The sequence below is a fragment of the Lontra canadensis genome, unplaced genomic scaffold, assembly GCF_010015895.1.
Source record: "Lontra canadensis isolate GAN:19392208 unplaced genomic scaffold, GSC_riverotter_1.0 scaffold30, whole genome shotgun sequence".
NCBI classification, from domain to species: Eukaryota; Metazoa; Chordata; class Mammalia; order Carnivora; family Mustelidae; genus Lontra; species Lontra canadensis.
In genome coordinates this window covers 13,621,015-13,636,522 of record NW_022631024.1, presented here as the reverse complement: position 1 = coordinate 13,636,522, position 15,508 = coordinate 13,621,015, and the positions used below count along the sequence as shown (strand labels likewise).

General features: G+C 57.7%; 1 protein-coding gene across 7 annotated transcripts in view; it reads left to right on the top strand.

Moving 5' to 3' along the window:
- The first annotated feature begins 6,961 nt into the window (after positions 1-6,961).
- SH2D3C (SH2 domain containing 3C) overlaps positions 6,962-15,508 on the top strand; it is a 29,055-nt gene continuing 20,508 nt past the window's right edge. The window contains exons 1-2 of one of the 7 annotated variants that reach the window (XM_032865920.1): positions 6,962-7,091; positions 9,013-9,481. In XM_032865920.1, coding sequence (XP_032721811.1) covers positions 7,055-7,091; positions 9,013-9,481 — 506 coding nt within the window. In that variant the 5' untranslated portion in view covers positions 6,962-7,054. Of the gene's footprint in view, positions 7,092-7,449; positions 7,596-9,012; positions 9,482-11,052; positions 11,334-12,844; positions 14,206-15,508 lie in introns of those variants that run through there. The other 6 variants (XM_032865922.1, XM_032865919.1, XM_032865925.1 and 3 more) reach the window with 6 other exon arrangements.

Below are 15,508 nucleotides of genomic sequence, written 5' to 3'. Positions count from 1 at the left end.
CACCGCCCCCAGCCGCCGCCGCCGCCGCTGCTCCCGCTCCCGGCCCCGCCACCGTGCTCCAGGCCCCTCCGCGGCCGCGCCACTTCCGCCTCCACGGCCACTTCCGGCCTCGCGGCGCCGACCCCGCCTCTTCCGCCCGCCGCCCGCCGCCAGGCCCCCTGGGACTTGTAGTTCCCGGGAGGCCAGGAGGAGCCGGAGCTGCAGAGGAGCCTCCGCCGCCGCCGCTGCCCCCGCCTCCGCCGCCGCCACTGTTGGTGGCGGCCCCGATCGGGGGCGCGGGGAGCCGGGGCGCCGGGGCTGGGGCTCGGGGCGGTGCGTCCCGCTGCATCGGCCCGGGCCGCCGCTGCTGCCGAAGCCGCTGCCGCTCTGGCGCCCGATCCGGGGCCAGCCGCAGTGCCCTGCTCCTCCTCCTCCGACGGCGCCGCCTCCGCCGGGCTGCGCGGGGCGGCGGGCGGAGGGGCGGCCCCCGAGCCGCGGCCTGGGGGCTCCCTGGCCGGGCCCGGGCCCGGGGCGGCCGGGCAAGGGGGCGAGACGGGAAGAGCCGACGAGGAGGCGGCCCAAGAGCCCGGGAGGGGGCGCGTTATAAAGGGGGAGGTGCCCCGGCCTCGCCCTCCCCTCCCCCTCCGCCCGCCCCCTCCCTCCTCCCTCCCACCCTCCGCGGCCGCACCTGCCGCCGCAGCCGCCGTCGCCGCCCGCCCGCTGTCCGCCGGCCGCCCTCGGCGCGTCACCGCCCGCGGCCCCTCCTCCGCCTTCGGAGGTGGGGCCCCGCGCTCGACACCTGGCTGCGGGGCGCGTTGCCGCGTGCCTCAGTTTACCCCCACATGTCAGCAGCCGCGGAGAGCCCTCTCCTCCCCGGCTCGGAGTGTCCCTCCACAGGCGAAGGCGGGAGGCGCCGAGGGAGCGGCCTCGGGTCCTGGGAGGAGAGAACGGCCCCCGCCGCCGCCTCCCCGGGCCCCAGCCACCCGCCGTTGACATGGCAACCGACGGCCGCTAGGGGGCGCGGCGACACCGGAGGCGGCGAGCGAGCAACGCCCGGGCCTTCTAGCCCTAAACCTCCTGTTTTGTGGGAGGCAGGGATGAAACCTACAGGAGTTCCATCCCCGCTGAGCTGCGCCGAGCTGGTCAATCCCGGGTCAGTAATCACAAAAATGGCTAGCATTTACCCAGAACCCCTGAGCACACAGGGGTTCTGGGTAGATGCTAGCTGAATCCTGCTGAATCAACCGCCCCATCAATAGATTAACCAGCCCATTTTACAGAAGAGGGCATTGAGGTTCAGGGAGGTGAGGTCATTTGACCAAAGTCATAGAGTGACAGTGCTGGGACTGGAACCTAGTCTCTGATTCTGAGGAGGAGTCTCCTGAGTCAGGCTATTTACAGTCTGGCCAGGGGTATAGCAATGGTGCTGTTGGAGACCTGCCAACCCTCTGCCAGGCACCAAGCCCCCCACCCATCTCCTTCCCTGACCCCATGCCCCCTTCCCCTACTCCAACCCTTCCCCAGCATTTTCCTGATATCCTCCCTGCTCTAGAAGCCTCTAGATTCTTCCTCCAGCTCTACTCAACCATCAACCCACAGCAAAGCTGTCCTTTCTACCACCTCTGCACCCCTTCAGTCTGCCCCTCCTCTCCAGTCCTCTGCTGATAGGTCCTGAGTCCTGGTCTTCCCAGTCTGGCCTCTCCGTCTGTCCTCCTCACAGCACCTTCCAGGTCCTTCTAAAACGGGATCTGTCTGTATTTCCCTCCCCCACTGTCTTTCAGGAAAACACAGACTGTGACATTTGGGCTCTTTCCAGCTCTCTCCCAAGAATTCTCCTCCTGCACTTTGCTAATTCCTTGGACTCTCCCACCTTTGGGGCTGTGCTCCTCAGTGCACCCTGTTACCTGTCTCCCTGCAGGAAGCCCTTAGGGTGGCTCAGCAGCCCTTACCCCTCATGGCTTGGCCTGGCAGCCTCCTTGTAGGAGGAAGCAGTTCTGATGGTGTCCCCTGGCGTCCAAGGGACTCTGTTCTGGGAGAGGGCCCCGCCATAGAAGGCCTCGAGGGTCAGGCAAACAGCAGGGAGCCCCCTCCTGAAGTCAGTGTGAGGCCATCAAGGGTTTTAGGCAGTCATGAGACATGTCAGGGAGTGATCTGGGGTCAGCTTTCTGGGTACACTGTAGAAGCTGGGAGGCCATTGGCTAAATTGGGGGTGGGAAGGGCAAGGAGGGAAAGAACAATAATAATTGTAGTAATTATAATTTGTTGAGGAAAAATAAACGGTCCAAGCCATACATTCAGCACTTTCTGGGAATTATCTCAATTCTCACTGAGCTATATGAGGTAGGAACTATTATACACCTCTTTATACACCTAAGGACACTGGCATGCAGAGGTAACATCACCAGCCAGGGCCAAACAGCTGGCCAGCAGCCACACTGGTATTTGAACCAGGTTAATCTGGCACAAACCCCGAGCACTTAGCCATGTCAGGACTCCACCTATCTGGGCTGTGGGCAGAGCTAGGGCATGGGCAGGGCACAGCACCGCTGGCCTAGGTGTCCCAGATGTCCATGGGAGACATGGGAGGGGACGGTAGTATGAGGGTGTATCATGGTTTTGGGTGGCCTCCGCCATCAGATTCTTAGGCGGCGGCCCCTGCCTGTTTCCCACGAGCTCTCCCTAAGTCACATCCTGTGGGCAGAGGCCTCAGCAGATGTTCCGGTGATGTTGTCACCTCCAGCCCCTGGCCTGAACCCCGACATCCGCCAGTCACTTCCCCTCCGAGTTTTGGGCCCTCTGTCCTCTCTGGCAGAAGCACTCGGGAGCCCTTGAGAAGGCTGCCCACCCCTTCCCACCCCTTGAGAAGGCTGTCCACCCCTTCCCAACCCCAGCATGGGGACCCTGATCCCCCAGGTGGAAGTGTGAAGAAATTAGGTCCTGGCTGGAAATGATTTCTCACTGCCTCTGACTTCAGATTTGCTGGTTTGAGGAAAATGTTTCCTGCTTCCCTGAATCAGCTAAGCCGGCCAAGCCAGGCATGTGGCCAGGACTCAGTAAATGTTTGCTGACTGACCAACCAGACTGTGTGAGAGCCTCTGGTCCTGCTGCCAATTAACAGTTAGGGAAACTGAGGCACGGACTAGAAGAGGGAGCTACAGGCCAGCTGTTTGACTCTGCCCCAGATATTCTGTCTTCCTCTCCTGAGCAGGGACAGGGTGAGGGGCATATGGAGGGAAGCAGAAGACAGGCTCATGGGTGGACTGCTCCAAGCTGCTGGTATGTCCCAGGAGACAAAGGAGCACCGGACACGGGGAGATCAGATGGAGGATGGCGGCATGATGCGTGCGGCCCTGTACGCCACGGACATGCAGCTGGGTGCTGACCCTGTGCCCAGCCCTGTGTTGATATGTGTCATTTCCCCAGAGCTTTCCAGGGCCCCTCTTAAGAGGTTGCTCTATGGGGCCCAAGTTCCAGAAGAGGAAGCTGAGGCTCAGAGTAGTGATGTGGCCTGCCCGAGGCCTGCCCACAGCCAGGAAGCTATGGAGCTGGGACTCAAGGCCAGGTCTCTGCTTTCAAAGCCCAGGGTTGGGGTACCTGACTGGCTCAGACTGTAGAGTGTGCCACACTTGATCTCGGGGGTGTGAGTTAAAGCCCCACATTGGGCATGGAGTCTACTTAGAATTAAAACAACAACAACAACAACAAAACAAAGCCTAGCGTCATCTACCATCAACCCAGACAACCCACACTACCAGACCGCTGGGTCAAGCTGGGAGATGCCGAGACCTACAGTAGAGCAGGCATGGGGCCAGTATGGCTACAGAGGGCCGATTCCTCCTTCAGGGAATGGGAGGTCTGTCAGGAACATGCAAATAAGGGTGCGAGTGAATGTAATATGGATAAAACTCACTATAAGTGTTTCATTTCACTGCCACGGGATCATGGGAGGGATGTTGTGTTTGTACCATTTTGCAGATGAGAAAAGGCTCAGCAAGGGGACGTGACTTCCCTGGGGTCCTACACATGGGCTCTGGACTTGGGTTCGTCTGGGTCCAGTGCCTTTGACTATGAAGTTGAAGGATTCCTTTTGTTTTGTTTTGTTTTTAAGATTTTATTTATTTATTTATTTGACAGAGAGAGAGATCACAAGCAGGCAGAGCGGCAGGCAGAAAGAGAGGGAAAGCAGGCTCCTTGCCGAGCAGAGAACCCGATGTGAGGCTCGATCCCAGGACCCTGAGATCATGACCTGAGCTGAAGGCAGAGGCTTAACCCACTGAGCCACTGAAGTTGAAAGATTCCAATCCATAATAGTACCTGGCCAAATGGCAGGTGGCTGAGTTGCAGACTGGGGGAAAGGGGTAGGAGGGAGGGGACAGAAACCAGAGCAGGGTTCCCTAAGGCACTATGGCCCAGTCTAGAGCTGGGGCCACTCAGTGGAGGCAAAACTTGCAGCCAGTTGTGCAGCCCTGGGGTGGGGGGTCAGGGAAGAGCTGCATTGCGGGTGTGGGTCCAGCCGAAGCCGAGGCCTGAAGGCAGGAAGACCCTTGAATGTGCAGGGCTGGGAGCCCACGAGCTGCTCTGGGCTAGCCTCCAACTCAGGCTGAGGAGGGCCTGCCAGACAGCCACCCGCCAGCAGGTCCCCAGCCACACTCCCAACGGCCACTCAAGGCAGCACAAAGGGCGCTCTGAGCTCGGTGGAGCTGCCACACTGAGCTCCATTCATTCTCCCAGGGATGCGGCCACGGCTCTGGCGCCCAGGCCAAGGCAGGACTGGCCCAGCACTCACAAGCCTCAGTGACACAGCCTCAGCATGGCCCGGGGTTCCCCGCTTTCTCGCGGGATCTCCCCTGGGGGCTTCTGGGCCTGTGCCTATCTGCCCCCCAGCCTGAACCACCCCCATCCCTCAGCAACAACCCACAGGGCCAGGGGCTGCCAAGGCCACGGAGGACTAACCTGGGCCAACATTTGCTCCTTTCATCCTCCCAACAACCCCTGGAAATGAGAGTCCCTGTGACCCCATTTCATGGATAGAAACTGAGTCCCCAAGAGGTAAAGCATCTAGCAAAGGGTCACACAGTAATTCGGGAGTGCCAGAAATCCTGCACTTAGCCCAAGTCACTGGGACTGCCTCCCAGGAGAGAAGCCAGGGGACCCACCTTCTGCTTCTGTGAGGAAGACCCTAGCTACCGCCAGGCCACAGGCCCTCCTCTCTCTTCTGACAACTGGAAGTTGGAGGGAGCACAGGCCTGGAGGCTAGGACACCTGGGTGTCTGTCTGTCTGGGCTGTGCTCCTCTTCAGCCTCAGTTTGCTCATCTGCAAAATGGGACAGTACCAACACTCGCCTCACAGGTCTGTTGTAGGGACTCAGTGGACGATTTGTGGAGGTTTTCAGCTCCATGCCTGGCTCATGGTCAGGACTCAGTGGAAGGATCTTTTCTTGCCAAGTCCATGACCCAGAAACCCCATCCTTTCATTTGAACTTTGCACATTGGCCCCCTCCAGGTCTGTCTGGGAGCAGGACCCTGCTGTCTTGGTCTCATAGGCTGTGTCCCTTTTCCCTTCAGGGCCTCAGTTTCCCCCTCATCCCATTAAGAAGGTTCAGTCAGATGCTTCCCCTACCAGGGCCCAGCATCCAGCTGCCGGGGGTCGGGGGGGGTGCGGGAGGCGGCAGGGCGGAGCTCGGGAGCTGTAGGAGTGGAAGTCAGGACCTCAGGCTCCATAGCTGGACAAGCAGGGCCTAATTCCAGGGCCTAATTTGGGGGGGGGGGGTTGCAGCAGCTCAGTTTTCCCATCTGTAAAATGGGGACAAGAGAAACAACATTTACCTCCTAGGACAAGAGGACAGAGCTCTCTGGCTGGAATGTACTAAGTGATGAGAACACATTAGAAGGCCCCACCTGACCCCGGACTTCCTCTCCCCTCTCTCGAAGACGTGGTTGCCAGCCTGGGGGCCAGGATAATCATGTCCAATCGTGCTGTTAACTCTGTTCCTTGCATTTGTGCCCATTCTAAAGAACAGGTGACTAGGGATTCAAGACAGCAGTAACTTGTTGCAGTACACAGAGCTGGGATTTGAAACTCCTGGTCTTGTGGTCCCCTTAAGCCCAGAAGCTGCAGACAGCCTCCGCAGGTGTCTGGAACAACCTGTGTAGGGGAGTTTCACTTCCTCATCTCTGTCCTGCCCACAAGAGCAAGACCGACACGTATACACACACATGTACGAGGGAAAAGCACCAGGCTGTGGGCTAAGGGACCTACAGGGGGGAGATATAACCCAGTCTGTGCCATCAACCTGCCATATGACCTGGGACAACCTCTCTGCCTGTCTGTGCTTTGGTCTCCCCAGGTCTGTACAATGGGTATGCTGGACCAAACTATCACTGAGTCCCCTCCGGCTTAAGAAGCAGCGACTGTGCCCCGGTGGGCACCCATGCTGTACCAGGCTCTGCGCCAAGCACTAGATCCTGTGATGTAGGCATGGCAAATGCCCCCTGCTCACAGTGAGGAACCAGAGGCTCGGGGAGGTGGGTGGCTTAGCCAGGATCACACGGTGACAAAGAAGACAGCCAAGGCTAGAATTGGGTCTGGGTGGTCCCAGGGCCCCAGGCCTAACCACAGCACTCTTCGCTGCTGCCAGTCCTTCCCCCAGACACGAAGGCTTGGGACAAACAGCCCTGTGGGCAGGCCTGACTCCCGGCACCCTTCCAGACGCTGGCTAGACCCCCTGATAGCCCCCCACCCAGTGGGCTCCACTCCCGGGGTCTGTGGTTTGTCTCCCGGGCCCTCCAGGTCCCATGGGCTTGTGGTCTGCCCCTGCCCCACACCCCATCAGCCAAGGCCAAGGAGGCAGCCCACAGGGGCCCAGAATGGGGGAGGCCCTGGCCCCCGCCCCCTGTGGAGAGGATGGGGAGGGTGGAGCTGTGGGAGTTTCACTGGTTTAAAAATACACAGAGGAAGCTAGTGAGAGGGTGCGAGAAAGGGGAAGGCGAGGTGAGGGAGGAGCGTCAACGTCGATGTCCCAAGCCGTGAGTGGCCACTTGCCCACTGGCCAGGGGATTTGCACGACTTGCCAGGATGACGGAGGGGCCCAAGAAAGCCAGCAGAAAGTTCAGTGAGTGTGGGTGCCCTTTGCACCGCCCTTCATCCCTCTGTCTGTCCGTCCAGCTCGGCCTCTCTCTGCTTCTTTATCACGGTCACATTTCTGCTTCTCTTTCTGTCCATCTCTGCCTCTCTCCGGAGCTCCCTGTTTCTGGGTTCCTTGTCGCCATCCCTCCGTCACTCTGGCCCAGTAGATCTCTCTGTCTCCACCTGGTTTGGCTCTATCTCTGCTTCTTGTCTCTGACTCTGCCCATCTCTGTTTTCTCTGTCCCTGCATTCGTCTGTGTGTCCATTTCCAGTCTATGTTGGACCCTATGGGCGGGCAAGGGAAGACCTCCACACGCCCCATGCCCTGCCTCTGGGGGCAGTGGCGGGGGGCTGCTGGGTTGAAAGTTCCTGGGGCTGGAGTGTGTGTAGGTGTGCCATGGGATGCTGTCCCGTGTCCCCAGCAACAGGGATGCTGGGACCCAGTACAGCTCGATGAGGGATCATACTCGCCAAGGCTCTATTTCCCCAGGTCGGTCCCCTCCTGGTCTCAGCAAACTTCTGCTTCCCCTGAGTGCTTCCATCTGCCGGCATGGGGGTGGGAGGGAGCCAGTGTACAGGGCCAGGATTATGACTGCATTCCACGGATGAAAATACTAGGGCCCAGAGACTTGTCTGAGATCATATAGAGCTTCAGAGCAGGGCTCAATGCCATGTCCCTGAATTTAGGCCTCAGTTTCCCTCCCTGTCCCAATACTGTTTCCTCCACACCTCCTTGGTGCCCAGGAGACCACAGTTTTGGTCCCCCTCCTGACAACTGGCACATTTCTGGCCCATGGCATAGCTTTCCAAGAGCCGGGCATCAGAATTTTCGGACAGTGTTCGTCAGAAGGCAGAGGCTAAGACCAAGGAGGGAGTGGGCTTGGCTAGGAGGAAAGCCCCAGAACACTGACCCCAGCCACCCAGAGCCCTGAACCGTCATCAAGGCTCAGCCCTGCTGTGTGACCCTGGGCAAGCCCCTCCTGTCTCTGGGCCTGTTTCCTCTCTCATCAATGGGGACATCCTACCTATATATTCCAGCATGGTGGTGAGGACCCGAGGAGGCAGAGGGTGCCCAGGAAGTGAGAATGCCAAGGTTTTCCCTTTTCGCTCATCTGGAGGCCATAGGGTTGTCAGATGGTGGTGGTTTCGAGGAGGGGCAGTCCCACAGTGGGGGGTGGGGGATGGGGGGAACTCACACGCTCTCCTGCGGAAATGAGAAGATAGTATCACCCAAGCCCGGCAGCTTGAGTCAGGAAGGAGCACTCAGCTGACAGGAAGTACAGAACCTCAGAGAGTGGGCCCCCCAGACTCCCAACAACCCCCTCCACCCCAGGTGCTCAAACACGCCTCCCACACCCCCGCCCCTCCTCTCCCCAAGCACACAAATATACGCTTCGCTTCACTCCCTGGCTATGCCACCTGGGGCGGTTCCCTCCACGGCTCTAACTCGCACTTCGTCATCTGCAAAAAGGGAAATTTAACTTGTGCCATTGAACTGTGCTGGGAATTGATGCCTGCAGTATATCTGACCGACCAGAGGCATTTGCTGTGATCACCATCATTGTCTCCATGACTTATGCAGGCTATTATGTTACTTACAAGCTTTCCTTCAGACCTCCTGCTGCCCACAGGAAGTGGGTACTACAGTCTCTATTTTGCCGATGTGGAGAATGGGGCTCAGAAAGGTCAAGCAACTTGCCTAAGGTCACACAGCTAGGATGTGCAAGAGAAGGGATTGAAAGCCAGGGCTCCGTGACTCTAGAGCTGCTGGGTTATACCATAACAGAGGGGATGTCTGTGAAGCCCTGACTCTCCCTGAACCCTCTATAGGAGGAACAACATGTGTTTTTTATTGTTATTATTAATGCTGTAGACATTAACCCTTTCCCTCCTTCCCCCCCTACCAGAGTTCTTCAAGTTCAAGGGGCTCGGGAGTCTCTCCAACCTCCCTCGGTCCTTCACTCTGAAACGGCCCTCAACCACCCTCAGTCTCGGGTCCCATCTGGAGCCTGACCCCTTTGAGGCTACACAGGATGACATGGTCACTGTCCCCAAAAGCCCCCCAGCCTATGCCCGCTCCAGTGACATGTACAGCCACATGGGCACCATGCCTCGTCTCAGCACCAGGAAGGCTCGGGACCAACAGGCTACCCAGGAGGCCAAGGAAGTGGACCAACCCCACTTGGCGCCCCACGATCTGCCCAACCCTCCAGGCTTAGAGGCAACCAAGGAGACGGTGGTGGGGACCAGTGTCCCCCTGGAGGACACCCTAGCAGTGGGACCCAATCCTTCGGCAATAGGCCCCACGGAAAAGCCTGAGGATCTCAGGGCAGACGGAAAAGAAGAAAGAGGCCCCAGGAATGTGCCTCCAGAAAGGTTGGTGCCCACCGGGGTAAGGGGAGGGTGGGAGCTGCAGGGATGGTGTCTCTAAGCCTCCTGCCAATAGAGCCTGGAGAGGACCACCCCCCCACATTGGGTGGGGGATAAAAGCCCTACACATTAACTTACTACAGACCAGGCACTGTGCTTCATCCTTCACTTGCAATTAATTCTCAAAAAACAAAACAAAACAAAAACACCTGGCGGGGGGGCAGATTCTGTTGTTTCCATATGACTGACAAGGAAGTTGAGATTCAGAGAGGGAAGTTGTCTGCCCCAGTCAGGTTGCACATCTGGCAAATGACAAAGTGGTATTTGAACTAAGACCCACCTGACTTGCCCTAGACAGCCTCTAGCAGGGGCCCTCAGCGGCTAGCTGGGTGCCAGACCCAGTCACTGGATCCCCGCCCAGGGCCCCCACACCCAAATCACCACCTTTAGTTCTGTTGGACAACACTGCTCCCCTTGGTTGCCACTTAACTTGTTTATTGGGTGAGTCGAATTCATGCAAAAATACAGATTGTGATGGTATGACCCTAGCTCCCATTTAAGACGTACCCGTTCTACTGGGTGTCAAAACCAATGTTACTCACGGACGATTCTGCAAAAGCATCTGTCATTAGCCCCATCTTACAGATGGGGAAACTGAGACTCACCCAATGTGGTAGAGCTGGATTTGAGCAGAAAACTGCTTGTCTCCTGTGGCCACACACTCACGTCTCACATTGTACCCACCACCTTTGAAGACTTACAGCTGTGTGCTTGTGCCCTTGGGGAACCCGTTCAATCCCAACCATAGCAGTCTCCAGCTTTTCAACCCTCACAGCCTGTGTCTAAACCACACCCATCAGATGTGCTTCTTGAAATAAAGAGGAAAAAACCCCCAGGTGAGCAAAAATAATTCTAGGGCTGGTTCTGGGACCTCCCTTCAGTGGATTTTCTCCAAGACACCAAGCACAGATTCTGTGTGCTGGGGTAATTGTGTCTAGACCGCTGTTCAATGGGGAGAAAGATTTTGTAAAGCTGCAGAATGAATCCAGCCCAGACTCTGCCTCTTACTGACTGCATGACCTTGGATAAGTCTGTTCCCTTCTCTAAGCCTCAGTTTCCTCGTTTGATGGAAGGGCATAACGAGAGCACCTACCTTGTAGGGGCGTGAGGGGAATTCAAGAATAACATACAGGACTTGTAAAATCTTAGCACAGGGCTTGGCACACCACAAAGTGGAAGTGCTTTTCCTTCGTCTCTAATTGCTCCAGGCTGCGGTCCTCTGCCATCCCCCCTACTTAGTCCAGCCCTACTTGGGCGTGGAGGAGCAAGGATTGTATGTAAGGGAGAGGGTCTGATAGGTTCCGGGCCGTTCTGAGGCATCCTAAGGTCTGAGATGTGCGTTGGGAGTTTGCAGGAGCCGGGCGCGTGGAGGGGCGTGTCTAGGGGGCGTGTCCTTTTCAGGCTGCGCGGCGAGCAGTCGGGGGAGGCGGGCGTTGGAACTGGGCGGGCCGAGGAGGAAGGGTGTGCTCGGGGGGCGTGGCCTTCCGGGCCCCGGACGCTGACAGACGGGGGGAGAGGGCGGAGCGAGACAGGAGGCGGAGGGGCGTGCTCGAAGCGGGGCGTGTCCTTCCCGGCTGGTGATGTAGGCTGTGGAGCGGCCCCCGCCCCACGAGGGGCGTGCCCGGGGCGTGGTCTACAGGTCAGGCTCCGCCCCCGGAGTCGGGCACTGAGCTCCACAGCTTCGTGGCCTGAGAAAGGCGGGAGCTGTCGGGCTGAGGAGGTGTACAGGCTGCAGGCAGTGACCGCGGGGAACCATGACTGCAGTGGGACGAAGATGCCCCGCACTGGGACCTAGAGGGTGAGTGACCGAGCTGGCCCGGAGGAGGGCCTGAGGGGCTGGGAATGGTTTGAGGGGAAATCAGTGCCCTTGGGGCAACCAACAAAGCAGGATGCCCTGTTAGCATCAGGGACTTTTAAGCTTCCTTCTGGTGTAATTCTGTGCCTGTCTTGTCCTCGCACAGGTTGCGCATTTACTCCTCACAACAGCCCCAGAAGAGGGACACAATTATCGTCCCCATTTTACAGATGAGGAAAGGGAGATTTACTTGCCGGGTTTGCGACAGTATAGGTTAGAACTCCGCCTCCTGGCTCGTGCCTTTAAAGAATGGGCAGCCCCTTACCCTCCAATAGAGCCCTCTGGGAGGGATGGTCCTGAGAACCTTTGAGGTTATCAAGTCTAGCACCCAGGCTTCCTTCCTGTGGGCAGGGGCCTCTGTTTTCCTGGCAGCCACATCAGGCCTGGCCTACAGCAGGCAGAGGAAATAGACAGACTGCCTTCCATTCCCCCAATCAGCCAGTGTCCAATGGTCCTGAGGGGGGTGGGGTTAGCAGATCTGATTGAGCCCCTCCTGCTGTCCTGAGACCCAGTGGGACCCTCCAGGCCAAGCAGGAGACCAGGAATTAGAGTTTCTTCCCGGAGCCCCCAAAGCCCAGCACTGTGTCCCGGAGAGCTGCTTTGCCTGTATGATCTCAGATTTGCCCTGCCCTACTCTGGGCCTCAATCTCTCAGCAGCCCGGATGGAACTGGATGGTCTCAGATGATACATACAGTTTGGAGAAGAAGGTATTTGAGAATTGCCACTGAGCAAGACCGGGGCCCCAACCCCAAGTATCCCAAGGGAGTCATCTCAGTGGCTGCTCAGGGAATGGTCTTGGCCGAGGTAGATGGTGTCCCTCCCCTCCCCCCTGGGAGGCAGGGTGCACCTGGAGTAGAAGGAAGGAAGGGGAAGAGGTGAGGCTGCAGGAGTTTCCTGGTGCCCCGTTCCTGCTGAGATCATGGGGGATGAGGAGGAAGGAGGGAGGAGGGGCCAGGAGCACAAGGGCTGAAGGGCCTTTAGCTCCCAGAAAGGAGAGCACCAACCTCGCCTCCCCCTACCCCCCCGCTCCTGGCACCTCAGCCTTCTTCGGGGAAATAGCAGGTCCAAAGAGCCCTGACACCCTCCCCTTCAGTCAGTGTTAAGGAGGAGGAAGGGGAGGCCCGGTGAAGGAAGGAGGCCCCAGCACCTTCCACCCACACCCCTGCCCGCACACAGGAATTGTCAGGTCAGGGTCCTCCAAGAGGTCAAGATCCGGCTCACAACCAGCCAGACCCTGCCTGAAGCACCCCACGGGTACCGTCTACCACCTAGGCCCTGTGAAGAGGAACCTCTACTGCTTATTTTACCATGGAGGAAAGCAAGACTCAGAGAGGGGAAGGGATTTTCCTGGGGTCACAGAGAGATAAAGTGTCAGAGCCTAGATTTGATCCCAGGCTTGACCAACCCCCAAGTCATTAGGCCACATTTCACCTCCCACCAAGTACAAATCTCTATGTTACTTAAATGACCTCCCATAAGCCCGTGGAATAAAGATAATGGGAGCTCATTTTACAGGTGAAGACACTGAGGTTTTATGAGGTTAATAACTTGCTTGAGATGACACATTTAGTTGAGTTGGAATTTCATTCACTTTAATATTTACTGTGATGCAACTATGCCCTAGACACTCTTGCAAGTTTTGGGGAGAGAGCAGTGAGCAGAGCAGACAAAACCCTGCTGTCATGGAGCCCCGTTCCAGTGTGGGGGAGACACGATAAGACGAGGTGTTATATGGTCATGCAGAAGAAAGAAGTGCTGGGAGAAATATTGAAATCAGCTAGGGGAATTGGTTGTAGCAGGGGAGTGTCTGGTGGTAGCAATTTGGAAAAGTTAGCCAGGAGAAAGGTCTCTTTGAGGGGATGTTTGAACAAAGGGATGAGGGAACAAACCCTCTTGATATCTGGGGAAGAGTGTGCCAGACCAAAGGAACAGCAGGTACAAAGGCCCTGAGGTAGGAGCATCCTTGGCATGTTTGAGGAGCAGCTGAGACCCACAGTGCCTGGAGGAGATGATGATGGGAGACTGGGGAGTGGAGTGGTGGGAGGCGAGGCCAGAGAGGAAACAGGTTCAGATAATGGAAGGCCTGGATGGCCTGGCAAGGACCTGGCTTTGACCCAGGGAGATGCAGCCATTGCTGGCCTTGAGCAGAGGAGGGCCTCACTCTGACTTAGGTTTTATGAGGACCTCTCCTTTGAGGAGGGTTTGAATGCAGTTCTACTCATTGTAAAGTGTCACGCCCAAGCGTCCTTTCCTCCCTGCCAGATCATAGAGCCCCAGGCCCCTCCACCCCCCCCTCCCAGGGCTGTTCAGAGGGAGACTTGGAGAAGGTGGCACCCCACAGGAGAGCTGGGGACATCCAGCCCTGTGCCAGGCACTGAGAACAGGCCCAGAACCATCCCCACCCCCTATCCCATTTCCTTTTGGAATGTTGATTCTGGTCCAAGAATTCCCAGCACTCCCCAGAGTCCCACGACCCTCTCGGCCCTGCAGAGTGACGTCAGCTGCTGGGCATCTGGTAGTGATTACCCACCAGGGGAGGGGGCTGTGGTGGGCCCAGCCTGTTCGGCCTCCTCAGGCTCTGGGCGGCTGGTCCTTGTCTTCGGAAGGGGCCCAGCTGCTCCCCGCTCTCATTTCCTGTGGAGACTTTCTCACAGTCCTCAAGACCCCCGGATGCCTCAGGCTGTGGGAACTACGCTGGCTCAGGAAGGATGGACTGTACCCCCACCCCCAGCTGGAGCCACATCCCCCCAAAAACTCTCAGGGGACCTTGTTTGCAGAATCCTGGACCTCTGTGGAGTATGGGGAGGAAGTTGGGTATGTCGCTGACTGCACAACACTGAGCAACTCCCTTGCCCCATCTGACCCTCAGTTTCCCCATCTGGGTATCAGGGACAATAACAGCACCTGCGTCATAGGGGCACTGTGAGGACTAGATGAGGTAGAGCGTTTGTCCTGAGCTTGGTCCAGAGAGGTACCCGTACAAGGAACTGCTCTTGCTCTCAGCACACCCATGTTACAGAAAAGTTCACTGAGGCCCAATGAGGGGAACATGCCCAGGGTCACACTGCTTCCTCCCTCCCAACAGAGGGCCCTCTCCAGAGCCCGAGAGGGTTCTCTCCCCACCATCCCGGCTCCATTTCTTCTTGATGCCAATTCTGGTCTCGTGGTCCAGTTGAAATATTCATTTTCTTTGCCCTCCCCTCCCCACCTTCTCCTCCTGTCCACCCTAGAGCACGCCCCTTTTTCCAGGGGAGCCTGCCTCCTGCAAGGAACAAAGGGGAGCCAATCCAGATCTAGTCTGAGCCAGCTGTGTGTCCTGGACCAAGTGACAAACTTCAGTTTTCTCCCCTCTCGAGCAGGGCCTCCAGATTATCGGCATTCAGGCAGCGCTCCGCCCGTGCCCACCCCTTTGCTCTTTGCCAGCAGATTCTGAGTACCAGTCAGTAGCTCTCGGGGCTCAAAAGCCTCGGTTCTGCCCTAGAAAGAGTGGCTCCCACCTGCCCTATCCTCACAGGGCTTGTCCCCTCATTGAACACCTGCTGGCAAATTCACCATAGTCAAGAAGACTGAGAGCACAGAATTGTGGAGAAAGAGCAGGATGTCTTCAAGACAGTGTGGGCCCATCTTATAGGACGTGGGGCAGGGCAGGGGCTAAAGCCAAAAGCCTACCTGGCAGAGAATCCCAAGGGGCCCACGGCAAGGTGCCCCGGGGAAAGACAGGGCTTTCTGCCTCTGCTCTCTCTGCCCAGGGCCTTTAAAAGCTAAGGAGTATAGAGCAGTATTGCTTTTCTGCTGGGCTGAGCGATGGTCGGAGTAAGGGTGGGAAGAATCTTCAGTCCCCCAGGAAGGGCAGAATGGGAGATCTCCATGGCTGGGAGCTGGGGCAGCAAGAGTACGCTCATGGGCTTTGAGAACTCCACGTCCTTCCTTCTCAGGATCCTATGGCCCCTCTGGCCCCCTTTACAGAAGAGGCAGTTGGACCCCAGAGAGGTGGAGGCAGGGGGAAAGCTGAGAAGCAGGAGGCAAAGGTTGGGGAAGTGGCCACATAGCCAGGCCTGGAGCCCCAAGGGGACAAACGGGGTCAGAGAGATGATGGATGGGCAGCCAGCCTCTGCAG